This window comes from Scardinius erythrophthalmus (assembly GCF_964197995.2).
Source record: "Scardinius erythrophthalmus genome assembly, chromosome: 5".
In the NCBI taxonomy this organism is placed as follows: domain Eukaryota; kingdom Metazoa; phylum Chordata; class Actinopteri; order Cypriniformes; family Leuciscidae; genus Scardinius; species Scardinius erythrophthalmus.
The window spans coordinates 7,167,739-7,183,937 of record NC_138225.1 but is presented as its reverse complement, the minus strand read 5'-3'; the positions used below and the strand labels follow the sequence as shown (position 1 = coordinate 7,183,937).

At 36.0% G+C, this 16,199-nt stretch overlaps 1 protein-coding gene across 1 annotated transcript; it reads left to right on the top strand.

Annotated features, from left to right (window-relative positions):
• The first annotated feature begins 826 nt into the window (after positions 1 to 826).
• On the top strand, positions 827 to 15,041 carry wdr31 (WD repeat domain 31). Its single transcript, XM_081365798.1, has 10 exons — positions 827 to 1,080; positions 1,618 to 1,749; positions 1,838 to 1,961; positions 3,593 to 3,667; positions 4,864 to 5,008; positions 5,097 to 5,197; positions 6,117 to 6,184; positions 8,210 to 8,351; positions 8,435 to 8,597; positions 13,153 to 15,041. Exons 2-10 carry the CDS (start codon positions 1,703 to 1,705, stop codon positions 13,311 to 13,313), a joined length of 1,026 nt encoding a protein of 341 aa, XP_081221924.1. The 5' UTR covers positions 827 to 1,080; positions 1,618 to 1,702; the 3' UTR covers positions 13,314 to 15,041.
• The last annotated feature ends 1,158 nt before the right edge of the window (positions 15,042 to 16,199 follow it).

Here is a 16,199-nt window from a genome sequence, read left to right as displayed (position 1 = left end):
AGTTTGGAAGGCTCTGACCACACCAGTATCATCATTTACGTTTAAAGTCTAGGCCTGTTTTTCATATAAAAAGCATTGTTATAAATGATTATCTAAAATGCTTGTGACAGAAGGAAATGTTGTGTTGCCTCACCAAACTCAAATCTTCGGTACAAGCTCCTAATGCATAACCGCTCGCCTGCTGTAGTCTAAACTGTTCAGTAAAAGTAGCCATATCTAATTTACTTGCTTCAAAGTTTCAAATAAAACTTAAAAATTGGTTAAATACAACACAATCGGCTACTGGTTTAGACATAAAAACAATTGAGTAAAAGATCATTGAGTAAAAGCACAACATATTGCACACTGCCGTTATGCATTTTAAAAATATATGTTCTTGCTGAATATTAGTCTGACTTACATTTTACATGACACTTACAGATATTATGTGCCTAAACATTTTTTTCCTATTCAGAGCAAAATATTTTGAGCAGAATTTGAATTAATATGAGATTGCTTTCCACATATTTTTTATGATTCTTTAATTTCTATAAAAAAAACAACTGTAAGACACTGTTGAAGACATCTTTGTCGTTAATATTTTTTTATGTAATTTGATATTTCTAAGATATATTTCTGTTCCATTATTGTGTATATATTGTATATGGATGTAGGCGTTTTGTAACTGTTTCCCGTGTTGAAAAATGTAAAATAATAATAATAATTTGGAATAATATCATGTAATTTTTTTTTCGTTTTCTGTTTATTTTATTGCTTGTTTTGTTGTATATAAATGAATAGTAGTAGTAATTCTTTTATCCAGACAGTCCATGTGACCTGAAGCCCCGTCCCCTGTGTGCTCACGTGATCTCGTGCGCCTGGTAACAGCGAAAGCGTCGCTCACGCTATGGAGATTGAGAAGCTGAACTCGAGGAGCCGCGGAAGATTTACTGCCGAAACGGATCACGATGCACGATAAATCCTTTGTTCACGTAATTTCAAATATCTCCGACATCACACACACACGCACATGCGAGGCATTCACAATAACACCGGCACACTGATTGGGAAACCCGGATAATCGTCTTACGGCACGGGACGGTAAGTTTAGTTTTGTCCTCGCGAACTTCACTGAATTTAAATCGCGTCTCCGTGTGTCTAATGCAGTTTAATAGTAGATGCATGGGTTAAAAGGCAGCGATGTTGCATGTATGTCATGCAGTGCTTGCTGGTTTGCCTTCAAATGAGCAATGCATTGTGCACTGGCACCGATATATAGATGTATATATACCTATATGTAAATATCTGCACATTGCTGTTTCATTTCATATGAAGGTTTATTGCAGAAGATGTCTACTGGGGATATTGGTTTGTCCAAATATTGCCATATTGCATCTTTCTTGTTACCTAATGCGATGAGGAACTAATGCACTTAATAGGATTCAGGTCGCCCTCCCTGTCTTCCTGTAGCTCTCACATGCAAGCTGTGCCCATACATAACTGAGTCCAATACATAACTGATTACCAGCTTATGCTAGAGACAACATCAGCATCTGTTCTTGGCAGCTAATAGCTCCCTTGTGAGGTTGCCAGGGACTGATGTCTTCATCAACATGTAAAAAACTGCAATTCTCTCAGATCCCGAAAGAGTCTGTAGATGGCTTGCGACGTGGGGAGATGAGAGAGTCCTCCTGATATCAGGCGATCGGACACCCATACAAACATGGGGAAACTACAGAGCAAGTTCCGGCGGCGCTCGGACCTTTACAAGTGAGATGTGATGAGCAATAATGATTTGACGGATGCTTGTGATGAGTTTGTGGTCATTGAGGCTCTGTTGTTGTCATCACCTTGACAGGGTCAAAGAGGGGGAGACTGCACTTGTGCCACAGGTAGTGCAGTATGAACCCGCTCACACAGATGCCATCAACTGTGTCGTCAGCCTGACCTCTGACCTCTGCGCGTCAGGGGGGCATGACCAGGTGAGCTGAAGGGAGGGTTTGAGAGTAACGAGTGTAGCGGTGTTGGACGTCAAAGGTGAAGTTACTGAATCAGCACCCATTGGAAATGCAAAAACAATTGACCTTTCACTGCTTTGCCTTGTTGGTTTTACTGTTGCTGACTGATAATAAAGCAGTTACAACTGAATGAAATGAATTTCAAAGCATTTTATCTTTTGTTTTTCTTTAAAAGACCTGCTAAATTACACCGTAGTGTTATAAAACTCTGCGGCAAAGTGAACCATTAGTGTAGTCAGTGTTATTGGAAATGAATCCATTAAAAAAAATGCATTTGTATTTGTACAAAGTATTTGTTAGCTGAAATAAAATATTAGATGACAATTTAAAGGAACACTCCGACTTTTTGGGACTTTAGCTTATTCACAATATCCCCCAGAGTTAGATAAGTCCATACATACCTTTTTCATTTCTGTGCGTTCTGTAAGTGTTCTTTGACGCACCCACCGCTAGCCTAGCTTAGCACAAAGACTGGATGTAAATGGATAAGGTAGCATACTAATCCTAATAAGTGACAAAATAATGCAAACATTTTCATATTTACATGTTGTGATCTGTATAGTCACAGCGTGTACAAATAACAAGGCTATATGAGACAGAGACCATTTTTAATCATATAAATACTGGGAACTATATTCTCACTGGGCGTAGGAGCAAACCTTTAAATCTTGATTATTACAGCTCTGTGGAATAATACGTGATTCTGATTGGTCATAGGCAGCATGTCTGTGGTCAGATATATTTGTGTATTGACATTGTGACTGTCATCATAACTATTTTTGACTGTTGTTCCTGACGTTTAAGTTTCCTACACTGTGCTATAGCATCATGTCTCCCATGACTCACATTCTTTGTTCTCACGTAATAAAAGAATGTGTCAAATCAATCTTTCATTGAAATACACTACTATTAATAAGGGTGGGTTCAGTAAGATTTTTTTTCTTTGAAAGAAATTAATACTTTTATTCAGCAAGGACACATTAAATTGATCAAAAGTGACAGTAAAGGCATTTATAATGTTACAATAGATTTCTGTTTTTAAAATGCTGTTCTTTTTGAACTTTCTATTCATCAAAGAATCATAAAAAATTGCTACTGTATCCACACAGAAAAAAAGAATTAAGCAGCACCACTGTTTTAAACATTGATAATAATCAGAAATGTTTATCGAGGAGCAAATCATCATATTAGAAGGATTTCTGAAGGATCATGTGACACTGAAGACTGGAGTAAAGATGCTGAAAATTCAGCTTTACATCACAGGAATAAATTAGGCCTACATTTTAAAATATATAACATTTTCAGAAAATACACCTCTTTGGGTTCATACATGATCTGTATCATCCTGTCCTACCTAGCAACGCCATAGCAACATGCTTAAACCAATTTTGAACATCATAGCAACGTCAGACAACATTAAGCATGTAAAAATGTAAAAATCTAGCTACATTTGCAGTTCAGGTTGGTGCCACTAGGAATTACACACTCCACATTTAAGGCTTTAAACAAACTGGCAATAATCTTCATAATATCTTGTTCAAAGTTTGATTGAAATTTGCATTTTAATATGATTTGTGTTGTTGTTTTTTGGTCAGGCTGTTGTTGTCTATGACTGGAAGGCTGGAAAACTGTGTAAATCATTCCCGGGCCATAGCAGAGAGATTACAAAGGTAATAAAACTTCAGTAAATCTTTCTAATTAGGTTCAGCGAGCAATGCCGGGTCCTGCTTTTGCTTGTTTTGGAACCATTTTCAATGGTGGAATAAAAATAAACAAAACAGATTTTGTTTAAAGGTACACTATGTAACTTTTGGCCCTCTAGCGGTTAAAAAAGCAAACCGCATGCTTTTGGCAGAAGAACATTGTTTTGGTTGTGCTTCAGCTGAATATGATTATCATACTGCTCATAAAACATTCAGAGATTTAACCAGTTTAGATGGAAATGATCTCAAGCTGACTAGCTGAAGACATTACTGTATCTTTAGCTGTTAATAGACAAAAAAACTGCTTAGATTTTGCAGAAGAACATTGTTTTGGTTGTGCTTCGGCTCTGTGACTGTGGATGAATATGGTTATCTGACTGCTCATAAAACAATTCACAGGCTTAAGAGATATAACCAGTTTAGATGGAAAGGATCTCAAGCTGACGAGCTGAACACTTTACTGTATCTTTACCCGTTAATAGACACGTTACTTTCTTGAGAATAAATTCCAGCACAGCGCTACAACAGCCATAAGGAAATTAACCTTCACAATAGAGAGGCTAACGCTTTACAATAAACTCTGTTAGAGAGCTACATATGGCCATTTATATACTGTAATATACTGTAAATACATTATCTGTTGAGTAATAAAAATGGCATCTCCGAAAAGCCAAGCCAATGTTGGTTCTTGTATTATTACGAGCTCTGTCATGTTCTCTTTTTGCCAGCAGACTCTCCTCTGCTCTGCACTTTTCGGCAACCTTTTTTTGTGTGTTGTGAAAACTAACTTATGCCACTACCACACCATACACACGTCAAAGAAGGAGTAACTTTTCTTTATTTACAGATATGACGAGACACACATGAGTGACGTATGTAAGCAATTTCCCACAAAAACCATCCGACAGGTCTAAAATAAACACTTAGAATTGGCTTACCAAAGTGAATAATGGTAAGACAAAAACACATTTTGGAAGAAGGATTGATGATGTATTGACTCATTATGTTTTATTAAATAATAATGTATGATTTAAATTTTGTTAATTTTGAACAAAAAAAAGTTACATAGTGTACCTTTATATATTTTGCACACATAGAGATGAAGCAATGAATAAGTGTGATTTTTATATATTAACAGTATAAATCTCTCTGTTTTCCTTTAGCTGTGTTGTCTCAAAGGAAGTTCCTTAATCTTCAGTGCGTCCCGGGATAAGATGGTGCTGATGTGGGATTTGGGTCGAGATACAGAACCCATCCAGGAGTTTTGTGGCCATGAACTCGTAGTTAACGGTGTAGCAGTCAGCCCAGGTGAACAAATGCTCAAATGATAACATGCAACGTTCACGAATTAAACACGATCCTGTAATGTGTTTTTTTTTTTTTTTTTGTCTTGTAGATGGCACAAAGCTGTGCACGGGCTCTCGTGATAACTCCATGTGCCTCTGGGACATTGAGTCGGGAGAATGTCTGCAGAGAAACACCATCTCGCGCAACTTGGTTAGAAAAACCAGTCTTCAAAAATTGACTAATATGAATTTTTTTATATTCATGTGCATGTATTATTTATTAGTTATACTATGAGGCTGTTGAATGCTTAATTCTGATTGGTTGACGAACGTTCTAAAGTGTGCAGTTATTTTCTAGTAAACGCACAGCTGAAGTAGTTCCAGGCAGGTTTTGCTCACATAACAGTTCCATATCACTTCGCCAAATGATTTCAGCATTTTAAAAGGTCCTTTTATAAAAGCAAATTACTCAAAACCCACAATGACCACTGACCGAGCAAATAAATATAACAAACAATAGGATAAAAATGACAAACTATTTCACATGTTTTTTCCAACAGAATTATGTTTCATTATCTATGGACACGCTCTCTTTCTCCCGCTCTCTCCAATACAAATGCACACATTCAGCACAGACGGAAACATTCACGCGCACAAAAACTTGTTGTTAGCGCAGTAAAATAGTTCAGCATCTACAAAACTACATGAGATTTCTCAGTAGCAAGGTAGTAACTTTGCTGTTTTTGAAGCAGTTAAACTTACAGCTTCGCCATTCATTAGTAGATACGCTGCTGCCGAACACCATTTAAAGACACATAGATGCAGGTAATTCATCTATCAAACTCTCTCTAATAACTACATTAGTCTGCAAATCAATAGCTCAAGCCTCTGTTGCTAGCTCTAAAATTACATTTTGGTATTAGCAACGGAGGTTTGGGATGAGATGTGTAAGAAATTAGTCCTGCACACAAGAGCATTTTTACGACAAAACCCTGACAAATGTCTTGAAATAAAACTTCTGAACAAGTCTTGAGACATGGTAACCACTTCGCGAACGCATTACCACATGTGCATTATTTGTCTAATAATTGTTAGCCACTGAAAATGAATGTGTGTAACACTCTGTTCAGGTGACACATGTGTGCTGGGTACCAGGAAGCACATCTATTGTCCAAACCTCAGAAGACAAAACTATCAGGTCAGAAGATCGTGATATGTCATATGATCCATTACAACAGTGTATAGTCATTGTTTGCAGAGAGGTGTTTCTCTGGAAATATTTACAAAAAAAAAATAACAAGCTGTAACAACTATATAATCACAAAGCTCTAAATATAAAGCTGGACGTATAGTATATCAGTAACACTTTATAAAAAGTTTCCTTTAGTTAACATAAAATTAACCAATAATGAGCAATTAATTTGTTATAGTATTTTTTAATCTTTAGTTAATGTTAATTATTAAATTTGAACTGTTCATAACAAAATACATCTGTTCATTTACAATAAGGTTCCATTAGTTAACTTTAGGTAATGCATTAACTAAAATGAACTAACAATGAGTACTTCATTAGAGACAGTATTTTTAATCTTTGTTAATTAGTAAATTAGTTCATGTCCATTAAATATCAACAGATACAACTTTTGATTTGACATGAATCATGTATTAGCAAATGTTGAAATTAACATTAACTAATATTAAAGGAGAACTCCGGTCAATTTTAACATTGAGCTCATTTTTTTGTAAATTTGGAGTGCTGTCAATACAGAGAACAACGACAAAAATCGGTGTTGCCTACACAGTGTTATCCTCTTTTTAAAGTCCGCGTGAACCGGAAGTTGCAAACGACTTTTCTCCAGTGTTGTGACGTATTTCCCAGTGAAAGGGAATATTGAACAGAGGGCAGGGTTTTACTCTAGCACTCCTCCTCTCCATCTCTGCTCATAGCAGACTAACGGTTTGAGGGGAGTGGTTAAGCGTTTCCCAAACCAAGCCGTCAAACCTGCGTCATCAGGGAAGATCCTCCAATGCAGAGGGGAGGGGCATTTTCAGATTTTGATTAAAGATTACGAAGCCAAAACATTTTTTTGTGTGGATTGACTTGCATGGATGAATTGTTCACCACAAAACGATCAATTTAGGCAAACAAAGTAAATATGGTCAATTTTGATTTCATGTGGACTTTAAAATTTGCTTCCTGTTTTCGGTTGAAGGCCATAGTAATCGATTGTCGAGTTCACGCGCGTGATCATAGGTAACTAAACTTATGCGTGTGAACTCGACAATCGATTACTATGGACTTCGACCGAAAACAGGATGTAAATACAGGTATGAGCGCTGGCTGAAATAACATCACTTTTATTAATATCTTTCACATCTACTGCAGTCAGATTCACCCGTGTTCACTCAGAAGGAATCACTCACATGACCTGTGCACTTGTAATGACACATCAAGGATGTTAAGAGGCTAAAAGCTGGTTTAAAACTTGCCCCATTAAAGTCAACAGGGTGCAAATTTTAAAAAGAGGATAACATGGTGTAAGCAACACCGATTTTTGTCGTTGTTATCTGTATTGACAGCACTCCAAATTTACAAAAAAATGAGCTCAATGTTAAAATTGACCGGAGTTCTCCTTTAATAAATGCATAAGAATTATTTTATTATACTCATGTAAAGTATATTATAGTTACTATATAGCAAATCTCAACAGCTTGATTTCTTGTATCATTGCAAATGTAAACTATATTGGGTAACACATTATTTCAATGATCCACTTTAGACATTCTACTAACTATAAGTAACTTTTTCAACTATATCCACTGACTCTCGTTAGAGTATTAGTAGACTGTCTGCTTTATATCTGCTAACTTTATTTTAATGCTCCCTTGACGGACTATAAATAACTTTGCAACTACATGTCAACTTATCCTTCTAATCCTAACTCTAACCTAACAGTCTACTTATACTCTAATGAGAGTTAGTTGACATGAAGTCGCAAAGTTACTTGTATTAAGTAGAATGTCTAAAGTGGACCATCAAAATAAAGTGTAACCATATATTGTTGCACAGCTCTAATCTCCTAAATACGACTATAATTACAAGCTTTAACATCATGATTTTGATGTAAAGCTTCTTTGAAAAAATGTGTGTGTGAAAATATATGCTATATAACTAAAATTGACTTGAGTTTGTTCGTGTGTTGATGTGTGTTGTCCGTCTCAGGGTGTGGGATAGTCGTACCTGGCATGTGACTAACACGTTTCCAGCAAAGCAGTACATTCAGACACACTGTGACATCAGCTCCAACTGTTACCACCTGCTGTCGTCCAGCAACGGTTTCGGTGGGCAGGGTTGCGAGGCCACGGTGAGTGTGTGTGCGGATACTGCCAGGGCACAGCTGTGCATGTTCTTAAGTTTATCTGTTTTTGTGTTTATGCTTGTGTGTAGCTGTGGGACCTCAGACAGCCCGGCTGTAAGGTGGCCGAATACAGAGGACACCTGCAGACCACAGCGTGCTGCGTGTTTGTGCCTCCCCGTCCCGGGTGTCCTGCCCTCGTGGCGTCCTCATCGTATGACAGCTCAGTCAAAATATGGGATCAGAACACTGCAGGTAACACACACACACACACACACACACACATGCACTGTTCTGTTTTTTAAACAAACAAGAGGATTAGCCACTGGGTTAAGCCAGCTTCCTGTTTTTGGAAGTCAAGTCAAAAAACTGTCCAAGATGTTTAGGTAGAAGAAAAAGAAACTGTACGAGGAAACAAACTCAGCTGGGGAAGCCCATCACCTTTGGCTGGCATATATTTAAATTAATTTAAATATTTTAATAAATGCCACATATTCATTAACTTAGTAATCAAAATAAAAATGATTTAGTATACATAATGCATTGATGTTCCCTGGTAATTATGTTCTATTTGTAAATGTACACGTCATGTACATACAAATTTGTCTTTTTTGTTTTTGTATATATACAGTGTATATATTTACAGTCTATGCATAAGTTTAGACACCCATGCTAAAGTTGACTAAAAAGAGGAATAAAAAATCATCTTTTGGAAATTGAACTTAATGCCTTAATTAAATTTTTTTGAAAAAATCCAACCTTTAAGGACACCAATTTTCTTTGTGAATGAATAATGTATCGTAAATAAATTAATGTTCTTCCTTAAAATACAGGGTGCATAAGTTTGGACACCCCTATGTTAAATTCCCATAGAGGCAGGCAGATTTTTATTTTTAAAGGCCAGTTACTTCATGGATCCAGGATACTATGCATCCTGATAAAGTTCCCTTGGCCTTTGGAATTAAAATAGCCCCACATCATCACATAGCCTTCACCATACCTAGAGATTGGCATGGTTTTATTTCAGTTAGCCTAAAAGCTAGTTTGATTTGCATTGAGAGATGATCTTATGGAAAGTACTCCATGCCAATCTCTAGGTATGGTGAAGGCTATGTGATGATGTGGGGCTATTTTAATCCCAAAGGCCAAGGGAACTTTATCAGGATGCATAGTATCCTGGATCCATGAAGTAACTGGCCTTTAAAAATAAAAATCTGCCTGCCTCTATGGGAATTTAACATAGGGGTGTCCAGACTTATGCACCCTGTATTTTCAGGAAGAACATTTATTTATTTACGATACATTATTCATTCACAAAGAAAATTGGTGTCCTAAAAGGTTGGATTTTCCCTAATTTTTTTAATTAAGGCATTAAGTTCAATTTCCAAAAGATGATTTTTTATTCCTCTTTTTAGTCAACTTTAGCATGGGTGTCTAAACTTATGCATAGCACTGTGTATATATATATATATATATATTTGTTAATCTAATTCACATATATCATTATTTATTATTTTAATATTTGTGTACCGTTATTATCTCTTTGTACAGGAGGCTTCTTGTCACCAAAACAAGCATACTTGGCAATAAAGTTCTTTCTAAGTATAGAGTCTTAGAATAATTAAATGTATTTAATTACAATACTGTATAAAGGTTTGGGATTAGTAAGATGTTTTTTTTTGTAAGAAATTCACACTTTTATTCATAAAGGATGTATTGATTAAATTGATCAAAAGTTACACTAAAGATATTTAAAATATGTAACTATTTCAAAATAAATGCTGTTTTGAACTTTTTGAACTTCAGGTTTTTCATGATTTGTCGAATTTAAATGCAAACGGTTCCCTGTTTCCCAAATATATATATATATTTTTTAAACAACACTAGCTATGTTTCCATCCATAGTTGCGAATTTAACTAATGCACAGAATTGGAACAAAGTATAAATCGTTTGCGAATAAAGCAGCGTTTCCACCCCATGTGTTCAAGAGAACAAAATCATCACTTTAAAATCATCCCCAAAATATCTGTAATAAAATGTGAGTTGCTGCAATCGGGGAAACCACTGTGGCTCTTTTTTGCGTCTCACAGAGAGCGCAGATGAAACGAAATTTGTGAAATCGGTCCACTGGTTAGTCCGCTGTTGAGTCAAAATCACACAAGTCTTTTTTTGAGCTTCGAGGGATTTCAGTAAATGTGTTTCCATCATAGCTTATTCTTATAAAATAAAACATTTATCCGCCTCACTTGAGTGCATACATTTTTTTTTGTGTACATTTTTAGAGTTTTGCATCTTTGCATTCCCATTTTTTATATATATCCAAAATGTGTGCAAAAATATGTGGTTGGTAACATAGCCACTGTCAAAGGCAACAGTAAACACATTACATTTAGTGTATGTCATGCTTTTTTTTAGTGATCGACCGATGTATCGGTTTACCGATATTTTTCCCGATATTTAAGCATATTCCCATAATCGGGTATCGGTTTTGTAATATCGGATTCGCCGATAAACGGCGCCATCTTGTGGCCGTTTTGAGAATTCCGCCATTGCAGCCCGCGTCTGAGGAGATCAGTCCACAACAACTGTGCACATGTAACGTATATGTTCTGCTTGCTTTGCTTTAATTCTTCAACTTTATTTAACATAACAGACATGCAGAAATGAGATTTGGGACATAAATGCCTGATATAGTTTATTTATGCAGCTTGGTTCTAAAACATTGAGACGAACTCATGGATTCACGTAGCGTAATCCATCATGTCCTGCCCCAATAAAGACGTAACTTTACATGAATTAAATAAAACAGACATGAATGAGTGCATGTTGAAAATAAAAGCGCTGAATTTAATTCTCTATCTGTTGTATTAGATCACCATTAGTCTCGAAAAAAGGTTCGTTCATATTGCTGAGCGCTCACTGGGTTGATGATCAGGAATGCTCAAGCGCGGCCACTGAATGAAACTTTTGACAAGATTATCTCGTTTAAACACCCTAAATTATATTATCATTTACTACATAACCATTATTTCGCTAATACACATCTAAATAAAAACCGCTCTGTGGAAATTAAATATTTATTATTTCCACGTGCGATCGCGGTTGAGTAAGTTTTCATGATCTAGACCTACGGTTACCAGCGGTTTTAGTTTCATATTTCAATTAATAAACATTATTAATAATTAATAACATACTAGTTGGAAAATGCAAATATGCTGTTTTGTTTGTTACTTTCCTGACAATGTTATATTCCAGCTAATATTATTCAGTGTATTAATATTACTCAGTGAATTATTCCTCACTCTTTAAACCTATTAAACGGCACATAAACCTTCTAAAACTGCTTAAAATGAATTACATTACTGCAAAGGTGATATGACTCCCCTGTCAATTATTTTCTCCATATGAAAACATTAGACTTTTAACATTTATTTTGCCTATTGTTAACATTGTTGCTGCTGGTGTTTTCTACACTACAACCTAGTTCTGCTTAACTGGGAGTATTAAAGGGGGGGTGAAATGCTCATTTTCACTCAATCTCCTGTTAATCTTGAGTACCTATAGAGTAATATTGCATCCTTCATATCTCAAAAAAGTCTTTTGTTTTATTATATTTTTAATTGAAAGATTGGCTGTACCGAGTCTTTCCGGAAAAAAACGAGCGGCTGGGGGCGGGCCGTGTGGGCGAAGCTAAAGCTGTGCTAACGCGCCGAGCTAACAACACACAGAGACATTTGTTCAACAGTTTTACTCACCGTTCCAACGCACGACCGCGAACCTTTATCATTGTGACTGCTCGATCCTTAAGCATTAGTCGATCTGGGCTTTGTTTATAAAACAATCATCGTCGAAATGCAGGGAACAACAGTCTACACAACTCCGTTTATGCTCAGGAAAACAAACTCCATCCACTGGTGCCTTAACGCTGGGTTCTTTGGGAATCTGTGCAGGGTTATCTTGCCCTGGCAACCAAAAACACACTTCTTTGGTGACACTGACTTCCCAAAAGCCGGGCAGGGCGCTTTGATGGCGAACTGCTTTCAGTCTCTTGCTCTGGTCTACGAGTGCGCGCGCGCCCGCGATCTTACCGGAGAAGTGCCCTTAGGACCCATATAAGGAAATTCCGCCCTCTCTTACGTCAGACAGAGCCATACTCGAAAAAAACTTTCTGAAACTTGTGACAAACCGGAAGGACAATTTTTGGAACAAAAATACTCCTTCAAACGTACAACTTAACTTTTGAAACTTTGACCATGTTTAGCATGGGAATCCAACTCTTTAACAGTGTAAAAAACTCAGTATGCATGAAACAGTAATTCACCCCCCCCTTTAAGTTACACTACTAAAATAGCTATGCAAAAAAAAAATTCAGGTAATTTAGATTTTTCCCCCCAATATGTTAGAATACTTTTTGTGCTTTATTTTTTACCTCATCAAAGCTTTTATTTTTAAACAAAGACACTTAGTAACAGTGCACTTTTATTTTTTGACTCAGACCCCTCTATTTATTTGTGTATAAATATAATGTTTTTTGGAGTGATTGTTATAATAGAATGGTTTGTTCAGTTCATTTGTGTTGTAATAATTGTCAAAAACAGAAGTATAACAGTAAATAAATATTGGTTCTGTACATCGGTTATCGGGCACATAAACATGCAAATAATCAGTATCGGTTATAAAAAATCAATATCGGTCGATCACTACTTTTTTTTTGGCAACAAATAGCTTTTCCTAAAAATGGCTGGTGGAATAATCACAAAAAAATGAGTCAGATCCACATGGTTTGATTCTTGTATACTCTCTCCTCAGCATGTTTGTACACATTAACGCTGGACGGTTCAGGGCCGTTGGTGTCTCTGGCTCCGTGTGACTCCAGCAGTCTCCTGTGTGCCAGTTTTAACACAGGACTGCACCAGCTGCATCTGGATCAGGCAACAGTGCCCAGCCTCGCTGAAGTGGCTCGCTTCTGACTTCCATCTGGACCTCCTGGAAGATAAAACCAACAACTTTAATAACTGGAACTCCTGGAAATCAAAATGTACACTGCGTTGACAAAAGTATGTGGACACCCTATTCTAAACAGCTTGGACATTTCAGCCACATCTGTTACTAACAGGAGCATAAAATCAAGCATGAATCCATGCAATCTGCTCGTGTCTAAATGGGAGCAAATCCCTGCATCCATGTTCCAACATTGTCCGCATGTTTTTGGCCATGTAGTGTATGATCATTTGACTGCATGAACCATTAAAGGATATAAAAAAGTAATCAACTTCCCTAAAGGAAAGAGACTGGGTCGCTGTAAAACACCCTACCGGCAGGGATGATTTACCGTGTGGGAATTTTTCTCCATTTCCAAATACAACTATGAGATAAGATAGGTGCTGTTTGTGTGTGTGTGTGTGTGTGTGTGTGTGTGTGTGTGTGTGTGTGTGTGTGTGTGTGTGTGTGTGTGTGTGTGTGTGTAAACAAATATAGGCAATGAAATGCCACTCCACTTCTGCTTGGTTGCTGAATATGCTTGAATATGTTATTGGAGTCCTGGGGTGTAAATTACCGGAGTAATTGTACTTCATTAAATGCTAAAGTATTATTTAGAGTTTGGCTTATATCACAATCGCAAACCATCTTGGTAGCACTTTATTTTACAGTCCTGTTGCCTATTACTGTTCTATACTTATTAATTACAATAACTGGGTAATAACTGGGCACTAACCCTGACCTTACCCCGAAACCTAACCTTAACCCATGTAGTTAGCTTATATTACCCAGTGCTTTCTTAGGTAAGTACACTGTAAGCACACATACTGCGCAACCGCAATCTTATATAGACGCTGGGCCAGACCTTGAGTACAATTTCTCTGTACTTTTACACCCCTGTTGGAGAACTTTTATTTGCACTAGGTAATGGCTAAAAATGGTTCACTGCTAAAGTCATGCATAGAAGGATCTAAAATCTCATGCTCTCTCTCTCTTTCTCATACACACATATTCACAGTTACATATACACAGACTCAGGGTTTGGCATGAGCCAGAAACTGAATCATTTTTCACAGAGAAGCTACTAGTTTACATACACACACATTTAAACATTTCTGTAAACATTCAGTTCTTGTATTTCCTGAAGCAAGTTATGAGATGATGTGACCATTTAGAGAATTAAATACAATATTCTTCCAGAGACAAGTGGCCAGACAATGGAGAATGTGAAGTCAATGAAAATCAGTGATGCAATGTGTTTTTTGTTTTTGTTGTTTTTAATATTTTTCCTTTAATATTACTACTATACTTCTAGAATAAAAATAACATTGCAGCTTCTTCCAGCGAATACTGTCTTGCCAACACCGGCAGTGTTGATTCCATCTGGATTTAAAAAATGTCCTTGTTTTGAAGGTTTTTTTTACAAACATGTCAACCAAAGAGTTTTTGATTTATGTATTCTTTTATTTCTACATAATGCACAGTGGTACCAGAGTATTTGTACACTTAAATCACACTTAAAACTGCCTGAATGTCATTGCCTTAGTTGCAAAATATCAAATAAATGTTGCTGCACTCTTAAAAATAAAAGTTCTTTATTGGCAAATATGGTTCCATAAAGAACCTTTGACATCCATGAAAATTGCAAAAAAGGTTCTTTTTATCAGAACAATTTTCAGATTTTCAAACGAAAATATGGTTCATATATCTTTTATTGTAAAAAAATTAATAAAAAATTTATTCTGTGGTGAAGTAAATACTACAGAAAATGTCATAAGTTAATATGTGTGAATAAGTTATTTCAGGCAAGAATTTACCCCCAAAAAATGTAAATTCTATATTAGTACTCAATTTATGCTTATATTATATTATTATATTATAAAACTAAGTGAAACCTACTCAACTTTCTGACATGAATAATAATGTTGCATTTTTCTGTTTTCCAGCTGTATTTACACTGTTTTATAGTTGCTTTTGTTAGGCAACTTGCTGTTTTGTGACATCTGAAGTTCATTTTCCACTCAGTCACACATTCATACTCAAAAATGATCCAACGAATGTTACCGTTATTGTGTTGTGTACTAAGTAAGCATTGCGATCTCTGCGTTCGGGTGGGTACCACATTACTTCTAATATGTAGATATGTTGTCATATCTACTGTATTGTTCACTTTGATGTTCTAAGTAAATAATACACTTCAAAAGCATGTCTTAATTCAGTGTGATAATGTTTGAATAAAATGTACAAAACTTCAACAAAGTAGAAATTTCTTAAAATTACTCAATTAAAACAAAATGTAACTGGCCAAGTTAAAGTAACTCGTTTTCTTTGTTGATTTTACTTAACTTAGTTAAGTACAGTCGATTTTTCTTAATTCCATACGTGAAATTTACTTAAAAGATATCCGTGCAAAATCTTAAATTAAGTCAATTGTACTCATTGTTTTCTCAGTGCTAAAAGGTTCTTTGAGGAACCCAGAATGGTTCTTCTATGGCATTGCTGTGAAAACCCTTTATTTTTAAGAGTAGCGCTTTTCTCAAAACAAACTGCATTTCTGAGGCTTTTTTAGCTGGTATTTTATTTAGTTTTTATTTAATTTTATGTAGTGTAAAATAACAGGTTGTAGCTCATCACATTATCGTTTGTTGTCTAATGAAATTCCAAGACATTCATGCATTTTAAAGTGTCCAAATACTTTTTTCAACCACTATATAACATTAGCAGTATACCGATGAGCAAACAGCGGAAAGGACTGTCCATACTGTGTCATGTTGTTTTAATGATACAGAAGGATGTGAAGGTTACACTGATGTGTTTATTTGACTATTATGTAAATTCTGTGGTGTCGAGATATCAATTTGAAGGAAATGTTAATG